This window comes from Stylophora pistillata, chromosome 3 (assembly GCF_964205215.1).
Source record: "Stylophora pistillata chromosome 3, jaStyPist1.2, whole genome shotgun sequence".
Taxonomy (NCBI): Eukaryota; Metazoa; Cnidaria; class Anthozoa; order Scleractinia; family Pocilloporidae; genus Stylophora; species Stylophora pistillata.
Genome location: NC_142521.1, coordinates 9,572,913 through 9,599,272, shown reverse-complemented (window position 1 = coordinate 9,599,272; position 26,360 = coordinate 9,572,913). Strand labels below are relative to the sequence as shown.

The following is a 26,360-nucleotide window of genomic DNA, read 5'->3' as shown; positions in this document are numbered from 1 at the left end:
ATTTGTTTATTTATTTGTCGACGAGAGCCAAACGCATGTCACGTGGTCTAGTGTCGTAAGGCGTGGTTGTCACTAGTTTTCATCTGTGAAACTGACGCGACGTCAGATGATCTCAGGCGAGAATCTTCGGTTCAGTGGTTCGGGTTCCCTTTCGGAAAAACAAATATAGCGATGATTCTCTTTTAAAATGTTATTTGCAGATCTTTATATCTTTTGTCTTAAACATCACAAGACTTCTGACTTACTTTTAAATAAAGCCGAGAGCAACTGTTAAATTGTATTCTGTGTAGTAGCGTGTACCCCTGAATGGTGAATCGACGTCAGTTTGAAAGATGGCATGTTCGATTGTAATCTTCCATCCGTGAAACTGACTGACATCGACTCTTTTTTTTTTTTTTTTTTTTTTTTTTTTAATTTTTTAAATTTACCCTAGTGAGCAGCACACAGCAACAGATCGTGTCAACTGCTTTATTTTCTCCTACCGGTTTCGTCTGATAACACAGACTTCGTCAGGGAGTATGAACAAGATAGTGAAGGAACTTATTTTATACCTAATCATTGTAGTACAAATCACGTCCCAACAAGGGTGCGAACAGCATAAAAACACCCTAAAAACATTACGTGCAGGATATGACTAAAATCCTGCGTGACGCAAAAAATGCGAAATGTTTAATTTAGGGGCTCACGGAATCCGTGAGCCCCAAAATTAAAGGGGAGAAAGTAGGAGAAAATAAAGAAATTGACAAGATCTGTTGCTGTGTGCTGCTCACTAGAGTAAATTTAAAAAATTAAAAAATTTTCCAGTGTTTTTTATTGAAAATACAGTCCGACAAAACCCAATTACAATAATTAGAGTAAACATTTTGCTCCCAACCAACTGAAAATAGAATTTTGTGCCCTAATGGATAATAGAAACCTACACTCAGCATTGTGTTACTTTACATGTATGCATTGTCAAAAATTAGTCATACATTCAAACCAAATCAAGCTCCCAATGGCTTCTAGTGTAGATTTCATCAATTCCCGAACGTTTTGGCCCTTCTGGCAAACTCTGTTCTCGTGTACTGGTACACAAAATGCCAAAAATATTCGTATGAAATGCTTCCCTTGAGTTTGTTTCACATCACTTGCCTTGGAAAAGACAATCAACCTACAAACTTCAGAACTCAATTCCACTCTGTTACGTAAACAAAATCATGACTGAATCTATTAGGCCGCCATGGGAGATGATGCTGATGCTTTCTTTAGTTCCTAAAATCTTCAAGTTACATGTGCAACCTTTGTTATCAAAATGACGCCTCCATAGCAAAGTTTGGCCATTAACCCTCATCTTGAAAATGAACATTTCAGGACTATTCTATGCCAATTATCTTATGTTATGATGAACAGGAACAATATTGAAAACTAACCGTGACCAGATATTAGCTCTTCTAATAGAAACTCAATAAGACATCAGACACTGGAAAGCTGCTCAATTTCGAAAGCCGCACATGTACGCATTGCGGACCTATTTTTTTCAATTAGTTGTCACACCAACATAGATTTATTTCATCAAATTGAGGTTTTTTCATGGAAAAAAGGTCCACGATGTGACTTTGTAGGGTTGTGAGGAAAATGAGTGGCTTTATTGGTTTGACTTGGTTGCTTACAGGGTGGTTTAGCTCTACTTTTAAAAAAAGTTATCAATAGTTGCATGTTAACTGTTAAGATATCCATATACGAGTCATACTACACGTATATTGTAACATTTCAGGAAGCTACTGGAAATTTTCAAGTTTCAAGTGTGTTAAGATTCAGACAAATATAGGGTTTGGGGAGGGGGGTGAGTCAAAGTCTGTTGATCTTTTGAAGAATGCCAGTTTTGCATCTTACTTAGTCTTAACAGTGACCCCTTCTGATCAGATTTACATTGTGAGCTTCTATGGATTGTAGGCCCCAAACCCCAATGTACAAATCATATGCTTAAAGACTATTGTAAAAACTATTTCAGATGCTCTTTGTTTGAGTCTGAGTGAAGCAATCAGGACTGGATGTCAAGATAAAGCGGTAGAGCTCACTAGAAAGTTTACAATTGAAAAACTTCCGCTCAGTATTAAACTCAAGAATCCTGTTCTGGTGACCATGAACTCAGGAGCGGATACAATCAGGTAAATGAAATGAAGTCTTTAACGCATTTATCACCTGAGTAAATCTCAGCATTATTCAACCAGCCTGCTCTATCCTTAAACTTCGTAGACCTAAGAAGGGATACACTTTTGCAAGGTTACTATAATCAATTATTACACAAACGTCCTTTGGGATTTTTTTTTTTTTTTTTTTTTTTTTTTTTTTTCATTTGGAAAGTTTTTAATTTTGCTTTCCTTTGTCGGACGCTGGGCCCGAACTTTAGTGTCAGAGAGTGGGCCCGAGCTTTAGTTGAGTTTGAATGACATTGTCTGAGAGTGCAGCAATAAAGCGAAACGGTTGTCTTTGATAAAAGAAACTTGTGATTACGACTTCAGGAGGAATTCCCGAAAATTGGCATCTCCGACGGGACTTTGTGTTGATCTACAAACTACAGAGAACGGGAAATTGTTGTGTTTTTGGATTTATTTATCGCGAGTAATCTAAGAGAATTATGGAAGGCGCGCTCAAAGATCTCAATACGAAGCTTACTCAACTTCAGATTACTAAGAACAAAAACGAACCTGTTCTTGCGAGTCAAAATGGGAGTAGAATCAAAAGACATAAGGAGGCTCTTCATGCTGTGGTCGTTTTAGTGGAAAGCTAAGCGAACGGTAGAAGAGTTAAAAATCGCTGCTGGTGAAGAACTTTCTGCGATCACCACTGGCGTGGGGTGACAGACTGGAGGCAGACAGGTTACCGACAGCCGAAAATGGAAACAATTGTTCACTATTACCAATATTACAGCTGTTGACCTTGATATAGATAAAATATCTTGTCTTTTGAGGGAAATGGATCAAGAGCAACTCGAAAGGGCTAGAAAGGATCAGCTAGCCTTCGAAGAGGAGTTATTTGAGAGAAAACTTAAAGACAGGCACTAAAGAGCTCGAAAGCGTAAACTCGTCAGACTAGGCGAGAAATCAGAATGGTAAAGCAAACATTGCGCCAGCCAAGTTGCCGAAGCTGACCATCACAAGATTTAATGGATCTGATCTCGACTGGACTCGTTTTTGGGGTCAATTCTCCGAGGGAATAGACAAGTCTGAAATGGCTGCTATTACGAAGTTTTCCTATCTCAAGGAATTTGTTGATCCGAAAGTCAGAAAACCGTTCATGGGTTGCTGTTCACCGCCGAAGGGTATGAGAGAGTGAAGTCTACTCTCAGCGAGCACTATGGCAATGCCTGTGAGGTGGTGAAGGCGTATGTTAAGGATATTCTGGAGTTGCTGAAGATAAGTGGAAACTGTCGTAAACTTCGAGACTTGTATTGCAATTGATTCGTTTAGTCAATTCATCCTATTATACAACAAAATGACCTCGTATCGTAAACCTACTAACTTCGTTAACACAACCTCGTCTTCGTCTTCGCCTTCGCTTTCGCTTCAAAAAATGACTGATCAGAGTCTAATTTACATGCGATGATTGTAGTCAATGTTCACACGTCCATCAGTTAACTAATAACTGTACAAACAAAACAAGTATCTGATTACAAAAGATTACGAAATTGTTCTCGCGTGGGGCGTCTCCATGTTTCCGACAGAAACCATCCTCGCAAAATTCATCAATTTAACGAACTGTCGGTACACACACCCAGCGGCTGGTAGCAGCTTGAGCAAGGCTTGCGAAACAGGGTATAACGATTCTCCGATGCGTTAATATCAGCGCATATGGTTACCATTTTACTAGCGAACGTGAGAGTAGCATTATAGGGATTACCTTTCACTGACCTAAACGGAAGGCTGGACAGTACAGTTGCTTTCTCTTGGATCCATGGCGGAGGGCAGGGTAAACAGTTTGTAGAAAATCGGGTGCAGAAGATGCTTGCACATCCAGAGATATCGTGGAGGCATGTCCCCACACAAGAAAATCCGGCAGATCTTGCCAGCAGGGGCGGTGCTGTAGGGTTTAACGAGCTTTGGTGGAAGGGTCCAGACTGGATTGGTGATCGTGAAGAGTGGCCTCCACAACGTGCTATCCAACCTTCTGAAGGAAGTACAGCAGAACTTAAAGCTACCAAGGAGTTGTTTAAGGCTGCTGTTGATAACACTGATAGGCTGTACGCCGTCCTTGAAATGTTTGAGCTTCGCAAGGCTCTGAACATCTGTGCGTGGATTTCCAGATTTGTACAAAATCTACGTTATCCCAACTAGAAGGTTAGTGGTCCTTTGATAACTGAGGAGGTACAGGAACAACACCTTTTGTGGGTGAAAAGAGCTCGGCAGAGTTGCGAATTTGAGGAAGACCTTCTACGACTTAACCTGCAACCTAACCCTGATGGAGTTTTGGAATGCCGTGGAAGGCTGCAAGGACTGTATCCTGTGCACCTACACATCTCTATACCAAGAAGTTGGTGCACCGTGAACATCTGCGCACTCTACGCGGGAGAATGGGTTTGACGATGATAAGTGTAAGGAACAAGAAAGGTCGTCAAGCAATTGTTCTACCATGTAGGAGTTAAAAAGTGTTTTGTGGACCCCTCCTTCACTTACAACGCACAGGACGTCAGCTGGAGGCTTAACACGAAATTAAACTAGAACGTTTGTTATGGAAGGGCTAGTGTTTTTGACTCGAATCAAGATTGTGCAAAGCATTTGCATAAAACATAATTATTTGATATGTGTTCTTCATCTGTATAGTTTGGAATGTGTTTAAAAACGAGAATAAATTATTTTAATTTTGCAGTTTAAGGGTGGTGGTTGAGGATAAACAATCCAGTGGAGGAGCATTCACCATGAAGGTCTCACCATCGGCGACAATAGAAAGACTGAAGCAAGAGGTATTGTTCAACCTTTTCAAAAAATTCCAATCTAAAACGGTTCAGAAGAGGCGAATGAATGTGGTTCACACATACATGTTATTGCTCGTTGAGCTTTGGAGGCTCGTTTTATATGCACTCATTGATAAATAGAATGAGGTTGACAGAAATGGTCCCCATAAGAGATAAATTTTCAAAGTAACTATTGTTAAGTTCTAAAAGAAACTGGCCAGGTGTATTCTTCAGGTTTTTGACAGATTCGGTTTTCCTGTGCAAGTTCAGAAGTGGATTATCGGCAAAAAAATACCCAAGCCCACGGACACGTTATTTGATCTGAATGTGAAACAATCAGGGCACACAGTGTTCTTGTATCTTTTGTCCGGAAAAACGGTGGGATTAAGAAGGACTGATGCCGACCGGTTTGGACGAAGTCATGCAGAACCGGCCATTTCTTCAGTCAGCGGCGGTACTGGAACCAGGGTCCCTAGTGTTAGAGCTCCCGACTTACCGGGGCCGTTAAGTCGTACTATGAGCGCGAGCACCCCGGATTTGTTGAGCCAAAGAGCAGGTCAAGCGTCATCCGTAGCTAGCAGAACGGAGCGGCTACCAACAGTACAAGATAGTCCACCATCATCAGTTTCGAACCAGGAACAGTCTGATCCTGATACTTTACCGACCAACCTTCCTCCTGCGCCAACTATTTACCAGTTGCGCGACCTATTACAGCACATGAATGGTCCAGGGGATCCCCGCAGTTCCCCCAACCCCGCAGCTCGGGAGTCGTTTGTGAACAATTTGTTACTGACTGCACAGCCAGCAGAGGAGGAAAGGCAACCTGAGGGATGGGTGTGTGGTGTGTGCACTTATATAAACCAGCCAACAAGACCTGGGTGTGAGATGTGCAGTGCCGATAGACCGCAAGGATATGTGGTACCCGACGGGGCAAGGTTGGACGAGAGAGAGAGGCAAAGAATAGCTGAAGAAGAGAGGTCGGAAGCTTTGTTCCAACAGGTATGTTTTTTTTTTTAACTAACGTATTTAATGTAACTGTTCCCCTGCTCGGCTGCCTTTGCTAATAAGTTTAATATTTCAAGTGGCAAGAACTGGATTTATATTGTCAGTGTTGTGAAATAAGCACCCTCTACAGAAGTTCAAAACAAAATAAAACAAACACAATGGAAGCTTTTCTCTTGAATAGGCTTAACGCTGCTTTTCTCTGATCATTTTAAAAAAAAAACTGGTTATTAACCTTAAAAAAAAAAAAAAATTCAAGAAGCCAAAGAAGAAAGCAGAGGGAGAGTTTTTCATGGAAGTGCTTAACCTCCTTAACTTCCTTTTCAACTACTTTTCAAACCTTGCAAGATATTTTTTGGCCTTGTGCAAGATGTTTCTAATCTTGTTTTTCGCCTTTTCCTTAGGATGTGGAAAGGCAGCTCATCATGGGCTCACAAGAAGCTCGGCTGGAAACTGATTGATGTGTGACGTTGAAAAGACTCGACACAATTGACAGCAATGTTTATCCAGTTCTTGCCTAATCAACATATAAAGCCCTAAGGAAGGGCTTTATATGTTGATTAAATTTATAGAAGTTATGTTTTGTAGTATTTCACTACTGCATGTAGTTTTGCATTAAGTAAGGTATTAAAAAGGTTCGTATACAGGTTCTCAACGGTTAGTGCACTTGTGTATGCCCTACAACCTGTAAGGTGCGTCTGGGTCTCAAATACCAAAATTAAAACGATGTCTGAAAAGATGAGAATTTAAACGCAGAAATGCCCAAATTGGGCGTAGGTGGAAGTAGAGGCCTTTCAAATAGTTAGCAGTAGGAAAAAAAATCAAAATCAAACGACATCAATGAAGAAGAAAATTCTTTTGTATACAACGGTGTATTTTCAATTGAGTTAATGTGGAAAGAAGTTACCCTTGGTATGTTTTAGTCAAGCCTATTGCATAGGCTTGTTTGGTTAGTACGATATCTATAGATCAGTAATTTGATGCAAAACAAAAAAGGTCTCTTTAACCTTTTAAAATTATGAATTAGTTCATAATCTGTAAAAAATATGTATACTCGTCTTCAAAGCCGTTGACCAAAGATAATATGCCCAGTGGTTTCTGGGAGGGCTTCTCTCCTTGCCTTACATATGAATTGTTTTAACTGTCATATAAAAGATGATTTTGATGAAAACTCTTTAAATTTTTTGGAGTGATTAAATTATAAAAGGTACATGTTAAAAATTACTTGAGGTATTGGTGGATGACTCGCACTCCGCAATAAATTTGGAGATGACACAATCTGTTTTCTTTTTCTTTTTTTATCACCATAAATGGTAGTCAACGCTCTTTTTGGAGGGCTGCGTGACGTCTCACTATGAGATTTATTCACAAGGTGGTAGTTGTATTACAGTTGACTGAGTTAACCACAAAGCACGGCCTTTTATGGCATCATTATGGTAATTGTGCTGAGTGGGGTGCGGTTTGTATAGGTAATCACATGATTTCGAGTGCAATTTGGAATAAATAAGCACGAGTAAATTTTTTCAAAGATTAACAAAATTGCATGAGCCCGTAGGGCGAGTGCAATTTGTGGTCTTTGAAAAAATAACAAGTACTTATTTATTCCAAATTGCACGAGAAAATCATGTGATTATCTATTAATAATTTATTAAAAACTGGATCATTGGATAATGTAATTCAAGACTTTTTATTGGCTTAGCCATTATGGTATATCAACCAATATACCATAATCTACAAATATGGTAAGCGTACGCATCAGCTTAAAATCAAAAGGGAGCTAAAAAATCCAGTTTCTTCTTACAAAATAATTTCTTGGGGGCGTTTTTAATAAAACAATTATTCCACGAGCGCGTGTTGGATATGAGATGATTATAGCCAACGAGGCGCGTAGCGCCTCGTTGGCTATCTATCATCTCATATCCAACGCGCGCTCGTGGAATAATTGTTAAATACATGAAAAAATACGAGGTAGCCTCTCATAACTACGCAGAAGAAAAGCGCGCGCATCACGTGCAAAAATAATTTATTCAAACCCTGCAAGTGACATTGACCGTGACATTGACCTTGACCTTGACCTTGACCTTCACATTGACATTGACCAATCATTCTGACCAATCAGAATGTCCGGTTTGTTTCTTTCTTTGCACTGAATTAACCATCTTCTGCACTGAATTTAACTCTCTTCTGCACTGAATTAACTGAAAACTGCATTCATCTTAACCAATCAGAACTGAGAAATTTTCTCATGTATATTATTAGGTCTGAAATCATACGCGTGGTGCACGACGCGAAACTCAATTTCTACTTATTGCGTCCATTTTGAAGTCGCAAAATGCAACCGCCCAAATACCAAAAATGGATTTAATACGTAGACGAAGTTTTAAAATTTGCTACACAGTGGCTGCTTTATCCGCTTTCATTTTATTTTCCTGTAATTCGATGGGTCACTAGAAAGAAAGCTAATCTAATTGGTTGTTTTGCGTTAGTGGTGTTTTCTCATTTGCTGAGAGTTAGAGCAAAAAATATTGCGATTAGTGAATAAATCGCACCGTTGAGGGCCAATCGGATGAGAAGGATCACCGGTTTAGTTCCCCACGAAATTAAGTCACTTACGTCAATTCAAGATTAGTTTAGTTTCTTAACGTGATTGACTGGGAAGGTGGCGCGACTGTTTTGTTGTAAACCAATCACGGAGTGAAGTGAAGAAAAACCATGGCGATTTAACAAACTGCCGTCAATTTGTTTTTTACAATGAAATTTTGATTATATTAAGCCTGCCTATGCGGTTAAGTTTTCGGAAAATCACGCACGCACGTTGCGAACGGAGAATTTTTATTTTTTTCTTGTTTGTCTTCTTCCACGTTTTCGTCCGTTTCGACCAATTCTTTAAAAATTTCTGCGGGTATCCCCGTCTTGAAATTGGGAAACTCTTCGCTGTTCATATTTCTGATATTTGCAAATGTTTCCACGCGAAGAAATTTTACTCGGACAGTTACTGAGCATTACCTGTCGTGATACGTCATTTTTAGGACCTCCAACCTTATTGACAATTGCTCTCGACCAATGAGCGCGCGAGAATTTCCGCGGTTATTGTGACAACCGACAATGATAGAAATTTTCCTAAAGCTCATGGATCTCAATTCAGTCAGTTTTATTCGCTGCCTAAAAGACAGTTCAATGGGGGAAAAAACTCTGGATGCCACGAAATATAGGTCTGTAAGTAACACATATCTCTTGGACTTCAAGTCTTGCGGAATAATCTTGTTACGAACCCCACTATTCACAAGAGCATGCCTTTGCAGTCATTTCAGTATTTTCATTCTTCGTGTTTATTCTTTTTTGAAATAATTCTCGAGTTTCGCAGTTTGAACGGGTCACCTAATCAACTCAATCAATTACCAAAACAGAAATTGACTCATCTCAGCAAAGCTTGCTGCATCGAAGACGTTGCGAGACATGAGCTCTTAAAGGTTGCTACACGGTGCAGCAAATTTGCCGTTTACACTAGGATGTGCGTAATGATAAGATAGTCTGGCGATAGTTCACGCCCATCATAGTAGTTATTTGTTTTCTTTATTTTCATCTTCTCAGGCTGAACGGACGCGACAAGAAGAAGAAGAGATGGCAAGAGAGCGGAACTTTACTACACTCCTACAGACCGCTCAGCAAAGTCTTATACCTAACCAGGAGGAGTTTGATTGTGGCATATGCTTTGTGCCAGTGGACCCTGGAGAGGGAGTTGTGCTTAGGGAATGTTTACACAGGTTTTGCAGGTAAAGGTGAAAAGGCACTTACCAAAAAGAGCACATTTATTTTTAACGATTAACATTACAATTAAACGACTGTCTTCTTGCACTGTCTAATGACAAGCATGGCGCATAACCCAGTGGTCTAGTGTCGAACATGCGTAAGGGACCAATTTTGGTCAGCTGCGTGCAAATTTTCCGCGCAGAATTTCATGGTAACACACTAAACAACCGCTGTCATGCAAGATGCGGAAAACATTGGAAGGTTCATAGAGTTATTTTAAAAGGAAACGAAAAAGGACATGGAAAGCTCGAGACTTTTCAAACGCAAAGCTTATTTATTACGGGTATCCTGTTGATTTACCATTTTGTTTTGTGTTCTGTCTAATAAGTCAATCGGTTTTCAAACATCGCTGCCTAGCCATGACAACGTTCGCAGATGCGTAGACGTTTGACCGCAGTTTTATGAGGCATACACTATTCTCCTACTGATAACCAATCACTTTCAAGCATTTTGTTACAGTTTTGATTAAACAGGTGAAATAATGCTTCTGTCTTAGTTGGATCATGGTACTATGCCTCACCAAGAGATGACGAAGCTCAAAATATCTTGAGTTAAACGACTAGCCAACCAATCCAATCGTTTCCTTTTCAATTAGTGCCAATTACAGCGCGTAGCTCTTTGTTAGATCCTCTTTACTAAATCTGATCATTGCTTTTGCCCTGTTCTCTCAAAGGGATTGTCTTAGTGAGCACATTCGTCACGCGACAGACCCAGAAGTTCAGTGTCCTCACCAGGATGATAACTATGCGTGTCACGCAACCATTACGGGCCAAGAAATCAAAGCAGTGAGTCACATTTTGAACATTTTCTCGTATTAAATTGGTCTAAAGACACTGAATGCAGCTTAATTACCAAAAGAAAAGATACACATCCTCGTTTGTCTTATTGTTAAGCGACTAGTTGGAAGTTTGTTCAGAAAAACAGTTATTGTTTTCCCTTTTCCCAGTAACACAAAAAACTCCAAGAAGACTTTTTGAGGCTTTGCGCTATTTTTGGCTTGAGAGCGATGCATCGAAATATTTTCGATTTCAATCTTGGAGTATGAGATAATCGGTAAATTGTTTTTCTATTCTTTTATTTGTTTGTATAGCTTCTCTCGCCAGAAGATTTCAACAAGTTCTTAAACCGTAGCCTCGCCACTGCGGAAAGTCAAGCCCCTAACAGCTTCCATTGTAAAACTCCAAATTGTCAGGGGTGGTGTGTGTACGAGGACAATGTCAATACTTTCCACTGTCCGGTGTGTAATCAACCGAACTGTTTGACGTGCAAAGTGATTCACGCCAACATGAACTGCAAGGAATATCAAGATGATCTCAAGAGAAGGGCAAATAATGATGAAGCGGCGAGGAAAACGCAACAGTTTCTTGAGGTAAAATAATGAGAATGGTGAGCTGCTTTCACATTTCTTCCCAGCTGCTCTCTATCTTCGCTCGCTGTACCAGGCTCCTTCTCAGGTTCGGTGTTCGTTCTTAAACTGTGGACTCTTCTCCTGGACAGCGGCGAGCTACCGAGCTTATCGTTGAAATCGTTAGAGTGCCGGATAAAGATCGCACGATTCCGAACTTCGCCGTTTGGCGTATGGTGCTTACCAAACAGTGGAGATCATGAAGTGGAAAGGGGAGAATCCCACTTACTCGGGAAATTAACAGTTTCTCGACAGTTCGAAATTTTATGATGTTCTGAATGCTTGAATTCGTAGACGTCCCATATCGCCAAAGGAAAGTAAGGAGCAAAAGCTTGAAGATCATCGGAAGAGTTTCATTTTTCCTCGCCATTCCCCTGATTAATGCGATGGTCGACGATCGTTCAACATAGAAAAAACTTTTATCTAGATTATCGAGGATACCATTAAATCGTTGATTCGCAAGTTGGTCCCGTTCTAGAACAATCTAGGACATGATATCTTTATATTTCCCAATTTATTGGCAAAAAATAGGGTCGGTTTGGAAACAGTGGAATTCCCGATCGTCCGCGATTTTTTCGATAAATAAAAATTGACATTCTCACGTATTATTCTTGCAATTAGTAAACTCATTGTGGTAACAATTTGGTGAATGCTTTTTTTCTCAGGGTATGGTTAAAGGTGGAGAGGCAATGCATTGTCCTACGTGTCAGATTATTTTAGTTAAGAAAGACGGCTGTGATTGGATGAGGTGCAGTATGTGTAGAACGGAGATATGCTGGGCCACCAGAGGACCGAGATGGGGACCTGGGGTAAGTTGTAGACAGGGCTAGTGCTTCCCGCTTTAGTCGTCCGATTGCTTGCGATTCTGTTGTACAGAAAAAGATCGATGGTGGAAAGTGTCATACAGCTATGAGCTGCACGAGTTCCACGCCTCTTCAGGGGTGGGTGTACAAAACCACGGGCCAAAATCTTCGATGCTTTCCATTACTTCAGTGCTTTGGGTGGTCTAATTGTTCTTACAAGAAAGAAGGTAGAAGACGTCATCGTTACCAAAGATAATTTTTCTTTTTGTTATAAACAGAGGAAAGGAACTCGCAGTGCTGGCAGTTTCTGGTGCCTACAGCGCGAGGCTTTTTCGTGTTCATTCTTCCTTTCACGAGTCTTAGTATGCTTGGGATTCTGAACAGGATAAGAAAAACAAGAATCAGCTTTCAATTCACATTTGTACCTGAAGGCTATAGCTTGAGAGTGGAGGGCAGGGCGTTGGGATGCAACCGGGAATGCTCAGTGTACTTGAACGAAGGACAATGCACCTAAATTTCCAGTTCTGCTCACGTTTAGACTGAGACTGATTATTTTGCTTGTATTTAGGGCACTGGAGACAACTCAGGAGGCTGCAGATGTCGTGTGGGCGGCAAGAAGTGCCATCCTAAATGCCGAAACTGTCACTAATAGATGCGCATGCATTTCCATATAAGGTGACTCGGAATATGAGCTGATAACCTGTGTCGAGTGGACCAATCAGAACATCAGAAATGCACTATTCAGAGTTGAAAAATTAGTAATTTGATTTATCGCCAGAGGGAGCCCGAACTATATATATATTTCGATGTTATTTAGATGTAAGAAATAAGATGATGATGACAATCTTTAATGAGGAAACTTTTTGAATTCAAAAGAAATTCTCTTCATTACTTCAAACGTTGTAGAAATTTCAAGAAAATTTTAGCTGTTGCGTGTTTTATGGATGGATCTCTACGACACAAGCATAAATGGAAGCGACATACACAGGAGTGCCTTTTGTTGAGATTTTGTGGAACAAAAAGCACTAAAGATGATCAACGTTACAACTTGTGCGTATGCTGCTCGCAGTTGTGCTTTTGTGGCATCAGTAAACCAGTTGTAACCGTTATTTCAATAAGCAGTTAGAAACGCTGAACCTCGTAACAGCGGTTCGTTGCAGACAGCAAAACCCTCGTAATTTATATTTACCGTATCGAGGGAAATAGATATGAAATTAAAAAAAGAATTGTCAAATTTTTAATATTTTGGTGAGTTTTTCCGCTAAGCCTTAGGACATTCGAGAACAGCTTCTCGCTGTAAACCAAGAAAGACTCAAGTCTTACATCAGTTAAAATGAATGTCGAGGGCGATTATCAATTGGACCGTCGGGCTAGCAATATAGCTTGCAAGCAGGCCCTCATTATCAGCACTGTGGCACAGGCGTTTCTTCTCTTGCGGGGAACTGAGTATGACGTCTTAGGTAAGGTGAGCCAGAGAAGGGTCTGGAAAGGGGTCTTGCACTGATAATTAGTGCCAGATCCCCCGGCAAACCTCTCCCGATTCGTCTTAAATCTTTCCGCGGGCGGAGAAACGTGCGTTCGTACCTGGATTCTACCGTGTAATGTTACTTACAACCGCTTGGCCGTTGAAGGTCTGGGTACGAAAGCAGGCTAGGCTTTCGAAAGCAGATCAAAGCGTTTTGTCGTCTTTCAACTTCTTTCAACATGTTTCCACTTCCTTGTTCATAGTTTCACGCTTCAACTTTTCAAACGTTAGACAAACGGTTAAACATACAAAAGTATCATTTATAACCACGATGAACAACCACATTTTTCGCAGCACTAGTATTTTGACGCTATTTGGTTTGATTAAATACTAGATCTACACCTTTTATTTTACACATTTAAAGCCAAAAAAATAGGTTTTGGACTCAGGCTAATCAGCCACTTAATTAAATAACACCTCCAACAAATGAATTTACGTTTTTTTTTTTTTCCCTACCGCTCCGGTGCACGGAATAGCTTTTCAAAATTTTCTTAAACGAAAAGTTTGGATCGTAATAAAATTAGAGCCGTATTGAAATTAAAGGTTGTAAAAGACTTTCGATAAAAAGTTATTCTGCGTCTGTTTATTTCGGTTTGGCACCCAGTCTCCTAACGCTACCACTTTGTAGTCTCTTGAATAACAGCATTGTTTCAATCTTGGTGCCAGCCTCCAGCTGCTCAGAGGAGACGTTGAACGCTCGCCCCAGGTATTTATCAATCATCTCAGTCGGTGCCTCTGGGTCAACGGACTGAATGGCTCGGCGGACATCCTCAACAGAAACTTCACTGTGAACGATTAACGACAAAACAAAAGTTTGAATTTTATTGTCCCACAGTCGTAACTATTTTTATGCAGCAACCGAGGGAACTCAAAATTTACAATTCTTCTCTGTAGCTTAGTAATAGAGCGTTGGAATATTGCATCTGCTTTAACTGGGGTCCATACCTTCGCAGTGAAGTAAGAAATCTAATATCTAACCCAAGTCTCGGACTGTGAGTTTGTATCCAAGAGAAGAAATAATATTAACGTTTATAGCTATGACTCACCCGCTGCCATTTAGAGCATTTTCGATATCCTTTATATACATGGTCTTTTCAAGCTTTTCCTGTTCTCTGATCTTGTCAACAAATGGACCAGACCGCCCTTCCTCGTCCTTTTTGGGCAAAGATAAACAGAAAAAATCGTTTTCATACGTTCCTTTCTCAAAATTGGACCGCAAAGGAGATAATTGTAATTGTATGTATCGGTCATGAGCCCCCCAGATCTCTCCGAGAGGTTCAAGCCTCTTTCTTTAAGGCTTCAGTGTCGGACATTAGCACTCGCCCGCTCGCCCAGGCGAGTGTGAAAAGTGTCGGGCGAGTGCAAATTCTCGATCACTCGCCCGTTTGGCGAGTGCAATTTTCGTCACCAAGAAATTACTCAACTAGCAAAGTAAAAAATGTTTTTACACTCCATTTTGGCAAGAAAATTCCAAAACATAAACTTACCATTTCTATTTTACAAAGTTTCGTATTCCGAAAGGCAAGTGACGTACTACACTCGGCTAAACAATATAGCTTCCCTCTAATGACAATTACCTAACACATGTACTTGTACAAAGTAATACTGCTGGTCACTATCGAGCCATCGGTGATCAGGTAAATATGGCGCATAAAATAAAGAGCGCTCCTGAGAAGAACAGACACGTTTGCTCGCAAACTGCAGGGATTTCACGAAGATTCATCGAAAAAAAATCTACTTGAATTAAATTTCAATGGTCATTCAGTAGTAAAAATAAAAGATGACTAAAATGGTTGGAAAGACGCGGGGGTGGGGGGGGGGGGTAAAATTTTGGGCGAGTGAAAACTGGTCCGGGCGAGTGCATTTTGAGGGTCACTCAAAATGAAGTGAGGGTCCAACCCTAACTGAAGTGTCCAACCCTAACTTTGAGGTTGTAAAATGTATGGGTTAATTGAAGTCCACTGATAGAATTTAACAGAAAACACCCTCTAGATCTCATAGCTTAGAGTTCTGCCCTGTTACTCTCACCTCAGTAAACAGATTTTTATATTGTACACTCTCTCCCGGTGCTTCTTGTTCGCAAGCTTTCATTAACGCTTCAACTGATTCATCGTCTTTCAAAGGGAAAAACGACCGCAAGCATTGTTCCAGGTCTGCGCGGGATAGCGTGCCCTAGGAGAGAACAATATTGCTCAGTAAGAAACTCAAACCTCAATATTTAACTAAATCAAGTGTGCAGTAGGCAAAAAACACAAGAACTTGCCTGGTTTCCTGCTGCCAGATCAACTTTAGTCAAAGCATTGTAAAGTTTCTCTAACATTACTAACTGATCGTGATGAACAGCTTCGTCGACCTGGGAAGTAAGAAGCGGATATAAGTTTATTTTTATCACATTTCTAATTTGCCATGACTTTTACTAGAGTTCACATTTGACTCCTTGAGGGCTTCGAATTGGCGCCCTTTTTAATATTAATCCTTTCGACCCAAGGAGTGACCGACTAGCATCTCATTTCTCCATTCTCCATACAATATCACCCCTGAATTACACAATAAGATCACGAGAATAGAGTAAATGACCACCACATAAAAAAGCTCTTGATCTCTAAAACAAATTCTTCTTGGTTGCACCTTAGAAAACGGTATGGAGAATAAGTATACAAGTGCCAGGGCTGTAAAGTGTTAAGGGGCAATCACACCTCTTTCTGCAGAATGCCAAAGAACAGTCCTATTCTGGGATCGTGTGAGTACCGTCCACATGCATCGTACAGATTGTATCCCCATTCTATGATCATGTTCTCGACACCAAATCGTCTTTGGAGATACTGGTAAAAGAATTCGCCCAAGTCATCGCGTTCTCCATCCGGTTTCTAAATGACGACGAGGGAAGGAAAATTAAATGGTTGACACATGCAAACATTTCATGACTCACACTCGATAAATTCAGTTCCTCAGTAAGCTGAAATTGTGTAAAAAATTCCACTTTGATTTTTTTTTTATCTCAAAACGTGTTCCTTTTTTTCCATTTTTTCTGTTGTAAGAAAAGGCTCGGTCAAGTTTACCTCGGCATCATGGGCAGCCTTTTCTTGCCAGATGTCCTTAATAAGCAATGACGTATCTCTCTTTCCTAGCCGTCTGTTACGAACTTGTCCCTCAAAACGTAGGAACTTGGGCACTTCAGGACCTGTACCCTATTAAGAGAAAGAACATTCAAAACTATTCTCTCTGCAAAAACGTGTACGTTTGCGGCGAGTGAAAAAAAATAGCGCGTCCACAGCAGTTTACCAGTCCTGAGTGAAGAAAGACCGAACAGAACGATGGGAAATAGTACAAGAAGCAAAGTAACTGTCTGAAGCACCTCATTGGTTGAGAGGGTGGTGCAACTCTTCCGGACCAATCACAACCGCAAATTCTATTCGATGCTCTATAGAGAGCAGCTTTATATTACACAGGTCTTATTTTAGATTACCTGTCCAGTGAAGTATTCTGCACCCGTGTTCACTCCAGCCTGTATAATAGCAATATCTTGTCCTGTCATTTCTGCTAGTAAAATATCCACAAGCTCATCACTACTCCTGTCCTGTGACAACTCGTTCCAGCGATCTATTCCACCTTCAATATACTGACCACATTTCTCCCAGTGAGGTCTGCAAACATTAATCATGGAGAAAGCGAGTTGAGTGGACTCGACTTACCAGACAGTTTAGAGGGTTTGGCAAGGCGGCATGAAAACATTATTATGGTTACTGAAGTAGAGATAGCATGTACAAATATATAATTTGGATATATCAACAAAGTTGAAATGGTAAATTGGCCACCGTAACGATTACAAAAGCTGACGTTTCGAGCGTTAGCCCTTCGCTCCTTCAGCTTTTGTAATCGTTACGGTGGCCAATTTACCATTTCAACTTTGTTGATATATCCAAATTATTTCGTTACCCCCACCGACGCAGTCCCAAACAGTTTCTTTAGAAACTATCAGCCTTTACTCATTTGTACAAATATATAGCGGTTACCTTGGAGTAGCGCTTCTCCTCATCTGTTCAGCGTCGTGTGCGTACTGGTCTCTTTGATCAACAACTTTCTTGTGTACTTCAAGAATTGCGCTGTAGAAAAAAAGAATACAATCAGAAACTGTCTGTACCACAATATGGAAGAAGTTAGAAACAGGCAGTCTGATCAGACCCTCCATTTCCTCTAAGATCGTTGTTACATACATACATACATACATGCATACATACAGACAGACAGACAGACAGACAGACAGACAGACAGACAGACAGACAGACGTTAGTTGACCACTCCCCACGGGGGCTTTTCAGGGCCAATTCTCACCCATCACACCCCAAGGGAGGACTTCCACAACACAGTATTCTCGTGCGTGGGAAATTAACGTCTCCTACCCCTAACCCTGCAGGAGACGGGGCCTACGGTTTATTCGTCCTTATCCGAGAAGACTAGAATATCTATCCATTTCTTGATTATAGAAAGGTAGCAAATTCTCCTCACTTATTTTAAGACCATGAGTATCGGTCCGGCCGGGGCTCGAACCCTCGACCTCCCGCACAACACAATCCGGCGCTCTAACCAATTGAGCTAGCCGGGAGGCGGTTGTTCAGTGCGCGAGCGAAACGAGAGCCGCGAGGAATTTGTGGAACGCGGTAGCCTAGGAGTAAAGGTTGGGGAAGAGAAAATACTTTTATCTCATTTGTCTCGCTCCGCGCTCGTTCTTATGCACTTGTCTCGCGCTCCCTCGCTTAGCTCTAAAAATGGCTGTGGACTGACGGGACAAGAGCAGATTATAAGCGTGATGGAGGAGAAGTCACCAAGAAAAATTAGCAGGTGTGTACCAGCAAGCCTTGAGTCTCATGTGCTCGACCCAGTCTGCTTTGCTGGTGTGGGACATTTCAGGCCATGCACATGAGAAGGCATAGAAGGAGAATGAAGAAAACACTGTAATAACACTCCTTATTTTTCTTCCAATCTCGAGGCAAACTGAGCAGCTGCACGGAATAAGAGGGATGGGGTATCCTCATATACTCACTTGTGTTCTTGCATCAGTTTTTGATTATCCACCGTGAATGTCTCCATATCTTTTTGCAATTTCTGTAAGTGGCACAAAGCGCATCAGGTATGAAATAAGTGCTTAAGCTCACCTGAGTTAAATTATTTTAACGTGATGACTGCACTGCTTTTTACTAGTAGTAAGTGCCATTCACATGAAAAAAATTTACAAACAAATTTTGGAAAAGTCAGAAAGTCAACCCAAACACCAAATCCGCACGGAGTATTCCCGAAGGATCAGTCATTGTTTATTACCGGGGGGAGGGGGTGGGAAGTCAGGACTTTTTTGAGGGGGGCATCACATGGTTTTTAGGAGGAAAAGGGGGGCTAACTGTAGCCGCTAAACGAGTTTAAAGGAGGGGCTGTATAAAATTGACTGCCAATCAGGGAGACCATTAGAATAATGCTATCGACCCTCAAAGAGGGATCAAGCAAAAATTTTTATTCAACAACGAAAATCCTCCGAACCAACCCCCACCCGCCACCCCCCGCGATTAATAAATAATTAATAAATGCTAAATAGATAATTACCGATCCCTAAAAGGGGAACAGATGAAGCGTTATAAAATGTGCACAAACTTGGGCAAGTTGGTAATTCGTCAATATTTGAAATTTCTAAAATTCGCAGCTTATTTTAGTATTTCTTACATTAAACTGAGCTTCAAGTCTTTCAAAATCTCTTCTTGGTACAACATCACCATAATCTGCCTCCATTTCCGCCAGTTTTCTATTCTTGGCGTCCAGGTCTTCGCGCGCTTTCCTGTCACAAAAACAAAAAAAAAAACTCATCAATACAATAAGAAGACTTCCTTACAGTACATCACACGGATTGCAACCATACAAAAATCGAGTCGGAAGAGATTTTTCAACCATTGATTAGAAAAAAAAAGAGATACATTTTAAATTGTTGTTGTTTGTCTTGATTTTGCAGCAATGAAATACCAAGCAATTATTGTGCAACGTTGACTTCTAACATTCACACAGCCTATCTTAGTGTTTTATTACGGCCAGGAAAATTAGAAAAAAAATATGAAAATCTGGCAATTCAACTGGAGAGAGTCACCTTTAACAGGTGTTCACCTTTTAAATTAAACTAGACAACGAACAATCCCTCCTTATTAATGTGTGAAGTCTGTCGCGGGAGTCAAAGAAAATTAGCGAAAAAATGTTTTGATGTTAGTGCGCCTCAATACCAGAGTTCCGCACAGCGCACTAACATCATTTCTTTTTCGCATGTTTTTTTTTATTATTATTATTTTTACAGGTGCGTCGGACTTTCTCAAAAAAAAGAGACTGCTTCTAGTCTAAAATTAAACTCACTTTAGAGCCAGTTTTAGGAAGGTGACATCCTCTTTTCCTTCACCTTCTTCTTCAGTGTTTGGTTTTCTGGCATCCTCCTGTTGATATTTTAGTTCGTTTATGTCCGCTATCAACATTTTCCTACCAAACACAAAAGGAGGTCATGTCCATGTACACTGTTATTAAACAGTACATAAAACCAAAACTAAAGAGTAAAAACAACCAATCACAACAAAGGAAAATATTACAGGTGGCAAATGAGAACTCAAGTGTGAAACAAGCCGGCTTGAAGCGCAGGAAAACATGAGTGATCAAGACGTAGTTGATTTTAGTTTTGCATCTGATTGGTTAGAAAGAATTAACAACCACCAATCACGACAAAGGAAAATATTACAAGGAGCCAATGAGAATTCAGAGTGAAACAAGCAGGCCGCCTGAAGCGCGGGAAAACACGAGTGACTAAGACGCAGTTGGTTTTTGTTTGGTATCTGAGAGTGTGGCGCAAGCTTTTAAGACCAATGACAGAGCAAAGTAAAGTAAAAGCAAAGCAATCCTGAATTACAATCCTGGATTAAAATGAAATACCTGGCATCGCACTCATTCCTATATCTCAGGTACTCGGCAGCAAGTTCTTCTTGGAGCTGCAAAGTGAAGAATAAAACAAAGAGGTGAGTTCTGTACGCCTTTGTCACAAAACAACGTACATGTAAACTGTCGTAACTTTGTTGTATGGTGATTAACGGCTCGCGCACAAGTACCACTTTAGGTTGAAATCAAACGAAATAGTCGCGTGGTGTGGGAATGTCGAATGTGTTAATCATAACGCAGCTTCGTTAGGCTAAGTGCAGTGTCTCGTGTCCAATCAAAAGACAAAGAGGATAAAAAGACTCGCCTCAGCGAGTCAGGACTTGTTCAATTGGATCTCTTTCTCATGACATTTCCCCTCCACGTAAATCATTACCTTCTCTACTTGAACTTGGAGCGATACTTTTTCCTCCCTAACACAATAAGGCAAAAATTTATCAAAACCTCAGAAAAAAAAACTGGACAGAAACAGAGTTTAATATACACCAGTACATAGATTAACTGCAATCGAAGCAATTATGATGGTATTTGCTAAGTTTGCGTAATTGTTTGGTTTGTTTGAATCCCCTTTTAAAGGTACATGTAAAATGAAAAGAAATCTAAATAACTTTGATCAACTACGGCATGCAGGTGAGAAAATTTATCTTATAAATTCCCAGATATGTCCCCAAAAGCATAAACAATGCTTCTAGTATGCCATTCAAATGAAAAACCGGGTCTGAAGCGTTTTGATCAGATTCTTCAAGTGTTTCACTTTTCTTTATTCATGTCATGTGTTCCGTCCAATAACGAAAAAATTTGTAACAAGATTATACACAAAGGGCTTGACACTAACTTTTCAACTCACTAGCCAAGTGGCTGGTGACAACTTAGATGTTACAACAATTTCAGTTTGTTTACTAGCCAAACTGGCTGGTGGAAATCGAAAACCACTCGCCAAAACTGAATTTCTACCAGTCCGAAGCTGATTGACCGTTAGTGTCGAGCCCTGGCATGCAGAGTGCACCTACAGTGTGCTGTGACAGTGCTTTAATCATACTCCTTTAATAATTGAAAGTACCTTAGCCTTGATATTATATTTTGAAGTCTTTGATTCTCCTTCTTCATCTCCAACATATCTAGATAAGTAAAAAAAAAAACTTACAACAGATAAACATTCCAGAGTACAAGGTACAAGATGTACTATGTACAAGATGTGCCACGGCCTCCTAGATGGGGATTGGGGGGATTATTTGATAACAAACAAAGAAAGGAGAACCCGAGGAAGCCACGATTTTAAATTTATTGTACCGAAAGGACATAAAGATATAATTTTTAGATTTTATTTTTTTTCCCAGGACAATAGCTGAATGGAACAAACTTCCAAAAGAAACTGTTTCCAGCCAATCCCTCCGTATTTTTAAAAGCAAACTAACTTAAATTTATTTTATCGGTAGTTTTAAAAAGTTTTAAATCATTTTCAATAGTTTTTAATAGTGTTGTATATTTAGTATAGCTTCACTTATTATTATCTTAGAGTTGGCGTGATGTCCTAAACGATTTTGCCGACATAACGATATTTAGATTTAGATTAGATTTAGGTAATTCCAAAGTGTAGGTGCCCATGTCAGAGTAGAATAGTTCACCAGTGACAATCAGAATAAAACAGCAGCTGTGATTTGCATTTGACAAATTGCTAATTGAGTCAGACAGAAGTAGTCAATGCGCTTTTTGAGGCTCCATTTGGTGCAAATTTTCATTAAGGTACTAGACAAGTGGAACAGATACAAGTAAGTGTAAAATCACCTGATTTCTCCTCTTGCTTGACAGCTAACAGTTTCTTTTCACATTGCTCAGATACTGTGACCAGCATGCTCTGAGAAAGAGGACAAAGAAACATGCAAGTGATGATAGATTTTTCTTTCTGCCAAAAATATAATTATACACGTCAGGTTTAAAGCTCCATCCAAGAAAGTTGTAAATCTCACAGCTTAAAAGATATGGACTGAGAGATTTAATCAAATCTGTGTGGGGAAGGGATATATGAATGTACGTGTAAATACAGTGGCACAACAAATACTGTAGCCTTGTGTGCACCAATTGAGAGTGCTTCCCAAATAAATACAAGTGTGGAACACAAAAACTGAATGCAACTAGAATGGAAAATTTCAGAAACATCCAAGCGGATATTACATGGTGTGCTAAGGTATGGCTACTTTTGAAGAAAATATTAAAAAAAAGTAACCAAGTCAGGCAATCATATGATCAATTAAAACAAAAAAATAACCATAATTCAAAATAACCTGCAATTATATTAAATTCAGAATTGGCAGTACCTTTAAAGGTTCCAGTTCCCTGATCTTCTCTCTCTGATGTACCAGCATCATCTCATATTCATGTTTTATCGCTGATAGCAGAGGCTTGTAAGTTTTAAAGTCTTCTATTAAATATTCAAACACCTCCCTAAAGGCCTGAGAGAAAATTTAACAAATAATTTAAAACAGTTATCATCATCATGAATGTTATCATCTTCACTCCGAATGATAAAAAGACGTGTCAGGGCTCAAAACTAATTGTAGCCAACTAGCCACAGACCAGTAGAAATTCAGTTTTGGCTGGTGGTTTTTTTATTTCCACTCGCTAGTTTGGCTAGTAAACAAACTGAAATTGTCGTAACATCTAAGATGTCACTAGCCACTTGGCTAGTAAATTGAAAAGTTAGTGTCAAGCCTTGCATGTGCATAATTATATGTTCACAGTCAGACACACAATATCCAGTAGTGTCAGAGAGTTATCTCCATGAACCATCTTTCCCAAGATTGACCAAGAAAGAATTTCTTCTTACAAAATTATTGTATCAAAACAATGTCAAGTAGATTAGAGATCAGAATAAAGAAAACACTTATTCAATTAGGGAATTATTAGCTGATCCAATACCAAACTCTCAAAAACTAACATCATAAGAATTGTTTGACAGACAGTAAAGAGAATTACTATTAAGATCTTTGGGGGTGGGGTGCTGGAGGTTAAGAAAAAAAAGTACTTGAATCAAATGATAGAAAAAACATTACATAATAACTACTAAGACCAAGCCAGTTTTTTCCTAGTAATTGACAAATTTGTCACATTTCATTTATCTATTAAAATTTTTTTTTGTCTATTGGCTTTTTCTTGGATTTTCAGAAATCATGGATAAATGATTGATGAAAGACCCATGTGACCCAGACAAAGAAGTTTTGCTTTACTTAAAGTTGATCTGAGCCAGCAGACACACCAATCTTAAGTTCTTCTGTCAAGGATGTTAAATTAAAATGTACATAAGTGAATGACTGTATTTTCAATACAAAACACACCTGTAATCTTTTCTCACTTGGAACCATTTCTGCACAATCTAAAGAGCGCAATTCCTTTTGTAAGAAAGCCTCTAATTGTTCCAGGAACCTTGGCTTGTGCACTCCCTTTGGCATGAATTCATTACTTTGTTTGGCAGCCCCTGGGTTGAGATCCGGGGCACTGGGACCAAGAGCATGTGCTGGCCATGTGTCCAAGGTACCCGTCCGGGTGTCAATGTAGGGCTTAAAAACAAAAAGACAATATTTAGAAGCAACAGCACAACTAGAGGCATAATGTAAGATGAGTAGGTTATCATTTACAGTCAGTCTGCTTTTACGTGAATAAATAACAATTTAATGCTGACTGTGCAATACAATTGTAATACAATCCCACTCTAATGAATTTTTAACATTGTCTGCTACAGTCATATTTAAAATCCTAAATACACTCATTTTGTTCAACATTAGTCACTTTCTCATTCCACAAAAGCAAAAATTTATTCCACAGAAAAACATTTATTAATACACTAATAGAATCTATATAATACAGTTTAAGATTCAACATATATGATAATTAAAAATCTGCATTTTGGTAATGTAAAAAAAAAAAAAACTCCACCCTTTATCCTCAATGCTCATAAATTTAAAGTTTAGAGGATCATGATTTGAATCAAGATTCTCATTTTACCTATGACGAATGGAGGTAACTAAAATAGAATTTGGTTTTTATCACCTGAGTTTATAATGTGAATTGGCCACCGTAAAGAGATTATAAAAATGATGTTTTGACCATTAGCCCATCATCAGGGCAAATCCAAGGATAAGAAGCTAATACTCAAAATGTCAGCCTAATATAGTACATGTTAACTCTTTACAGTGGCAAATTTACATTATAAACTCAGTTTATTAAACCAAATTATCTTTTAATACCCCCACAAATGCAGCACCACAGTTTTTTTTCCAAAACTTTAACCCCTAATACAAGTGTATAATAATAGTTTTATCCAGTAGACAGACAATTATCAAGTATCAAAAGGAATTCATAAACTAATAGATCCTAATAAATAGGGATATAACAAGTACCTGCAGTATAGCCGCTGAAGGGAGAGCAAACTTTTGACTACCAGATTGGCCAGTCAGGCTGTAACTTGATCCGCTCAGCCCAGTGTACTGTTTTACAGCTTTGTTGTTTGTATTGGGTTGAGGATATGTTGTTAGGGAGCTTTGGAGAGAAAAATTCAAAATACAAGTCTGAAACAATTCATTAATGCTTTAGCCAGCCCCCCCCCCCCCACCAGGTGGGGGGTACTTGAACCATGTTTGGGTATAGGGTGCCACCTAGAGTTTGAAATCCTTCAACCCTGTCTAGGACAAAAATACTCTTAAAGAAAAACCTATTTTAGGACCCTAATTAGGATAATAGATAAAACACACACTCTCTTGTTCTACAGGTATTTAAAATGTATAATCAGAGAAATCACATGGGTTTATTGTGCAACAAATGCAGTTGGCTATCTTTCCCAGCCCTCGAAATTAAGTCAAGTCATTCTTGAGTCTTATTAAAGCGAAATATTTTTGCTATATGATAAATCCTTTATTGAACAAGGTTGTTTGGTCAAGATGGCTGGATATTAACCTCGTTGTCTTTTTTTTTTTTTCCGTTTTTATGGACCTCGTCTTGGTCTCGGTCAATAAAAATGCTAAAAAAGAACTTGGCCAATATCCAGTTATCTTCAGACCTCACGCTTGGTCAATAACACATGTACAAACAGTTAGTCTTACAGCTGTGTGTATTTGCATAAAAGAATCTTATGTAAGATCCTTAAAGTATGTATATGCGTTGTACTTAGCGTCAACTCCTAACCTACGAAGATCCTGTAAAATTCCAACTAAATTTGAAAGCTGTTTCGCACTGAAGAAGGGCTAACACTCCAAAATTCAACTTAAGAAACTCATTACGGTGGCCAATCAGTTGAGAAAACCAAGTTATCTTCGTGTACGTATGTGCGTTTGGCATTGCATTTCAACGTAGGCTCTTTGAGGAAACGTACACAGAAAATAAAAGCTATAAAAACAGCGTGGTGATAATACATCGCGATCATGTGGGATCAAATGTTGACACATACAGGGAGCAATGGCAAGAAGATTGCAAACGCTGTTTAAGTCGGATTTCTTGCCAGGTTAACTATGAACTGTACGTCTAGACTCAGAAAGCCTCAGTACTCTAAATTATTTCAGCTTGCGATCGCAACCTTCGCTTTCCTCCTTCCATTTTATAAAGATAAGGAGGACCAAATTGCATTATTAATCTTGAAAATAGATAACAATAAATACTTACGGTGGGAGAGGAGGTAGTTTTGTGTGAGACATGGTGCTGCTTCCTACAACATTTGGTTCATTTTTCTGCATAAGATCTACACTGCAATCTCTGCGGCCATTTTGTGTTGTTGACTTGGTAACCATTGTGACCATGAAAACTGATTCCCAAGCCTCTCATGTCCACGCGTTCGTCCGTGTTCGTTGTACCCAATCTCTTTGGAGAGTCTTCTAAGTCTCCTTTGACAAATTCACGAGTACTATAGTTTAACCCGTTCACTCCCGGCCATGATCTCGTTCGTAATTCTCTTGA

General features: G+C 39.6%; 2 protein-coding genes across 2 annotated transcripts in view; one reads left to right on the top strand and one right to left on the bottom strand.

Annotated features, from left to right (window-relative positions):
• The window catches only part of LOC111322223 (ranBP-type and C3HC4-type zinc finger-containing protein 1), a 19,944-nt gene extending 5,898 nt beyond the window's left edge, over positions 1-14,046 (top strand). The window contains exons 4-11 of the mRNA XM_022925296.2: positions 1,991-2,147; positions 4,846-4,939; positions 5,165-5,929; positions 9,524-9,705; positions 10,416-10,527; positions 10,833-11,111; positions 11,813-11,956; positions 12,519-14,046. Of these exons, the coding sequence (XP_022781031.2) occupies positions 1,991-2,147; positions 4,846-4,939; positions 5,165-5,929; positions 9,524-9,705; positions 10,416-10,527; positions 10,833-11,111; positions 11,813-11,956; positions 12,519-12,599 (1,814 nt within the window). The 3' untranslated portion in view covers positions 12,600-14,046. The remainder of the gene's footprint in view (positions 1-1,990; positions 2,148-4,845; positions 4,940-5,164; positions 5,930-9,523; positions 9,706-10,415; positions 10,528-10,832; positions 11,112-11,812; positions 11,957-12,518) is intronic.
• Positions 13,715-26,360, bottom strand: LOC111322224 (translin-associated factor X-interacting protein 1). The gene is made up of 19 exons (XM_022925297.2): positions 26,070-26,360; positions 24,815-24,953; positions 23,753-23,974; positions 22,736-22,870; positions 22,206-22,275; positions 21,481-21,538; positions 20,797-20,833; positions 20,421-20,476; positions 19,857-19,976; positions 19,185-19,296; positions 18,517-18,578; positions 17,489-17,578; positions 16,942-17,119; positions 16,535-16,663; positions 16,172-16,342; positions 15,739-15,828; positions 15,504-15,647; positions 14,522-14,628; positions 13,715-14,260 (listed from the first exon to the last, which is right to left on the bottom strand). The coding sequence occupies exons 1-19, from the start codon at positions 26,201-26,203 to the stop codon at positions 14,059-14,061; spliced, it is 2,256 nt and encodes a 751-aa protein (XP_022781032.2). The 5' UTR covers positions 26,204-26,360; the 3' UTR covers positions 13,715-14,058.

Coding starts and splice junctions, on each gene's coding strand:
- LOC111322224 (XM_022925297.2), bottom strand. CDS start 26,203: ATGGTCACAATGGTTACCAAGTCAACAACACAAAATGGCCGCAGAGAT. Junction 21,539..22,205: donor CAAGCAAGAGGAGAAATCAG/GTGATTTTACAC, acceptor TTACTTATCTAG/ATATGTTGGAGATGAAGAAG. Junction 19,297..19,856: donor TTCCTAAAACTGGCTCTAAA/GTGAGTTTAATT, acceptor TTTTTGTGACAG/GAAAGCGCGCGAAGACCTGG.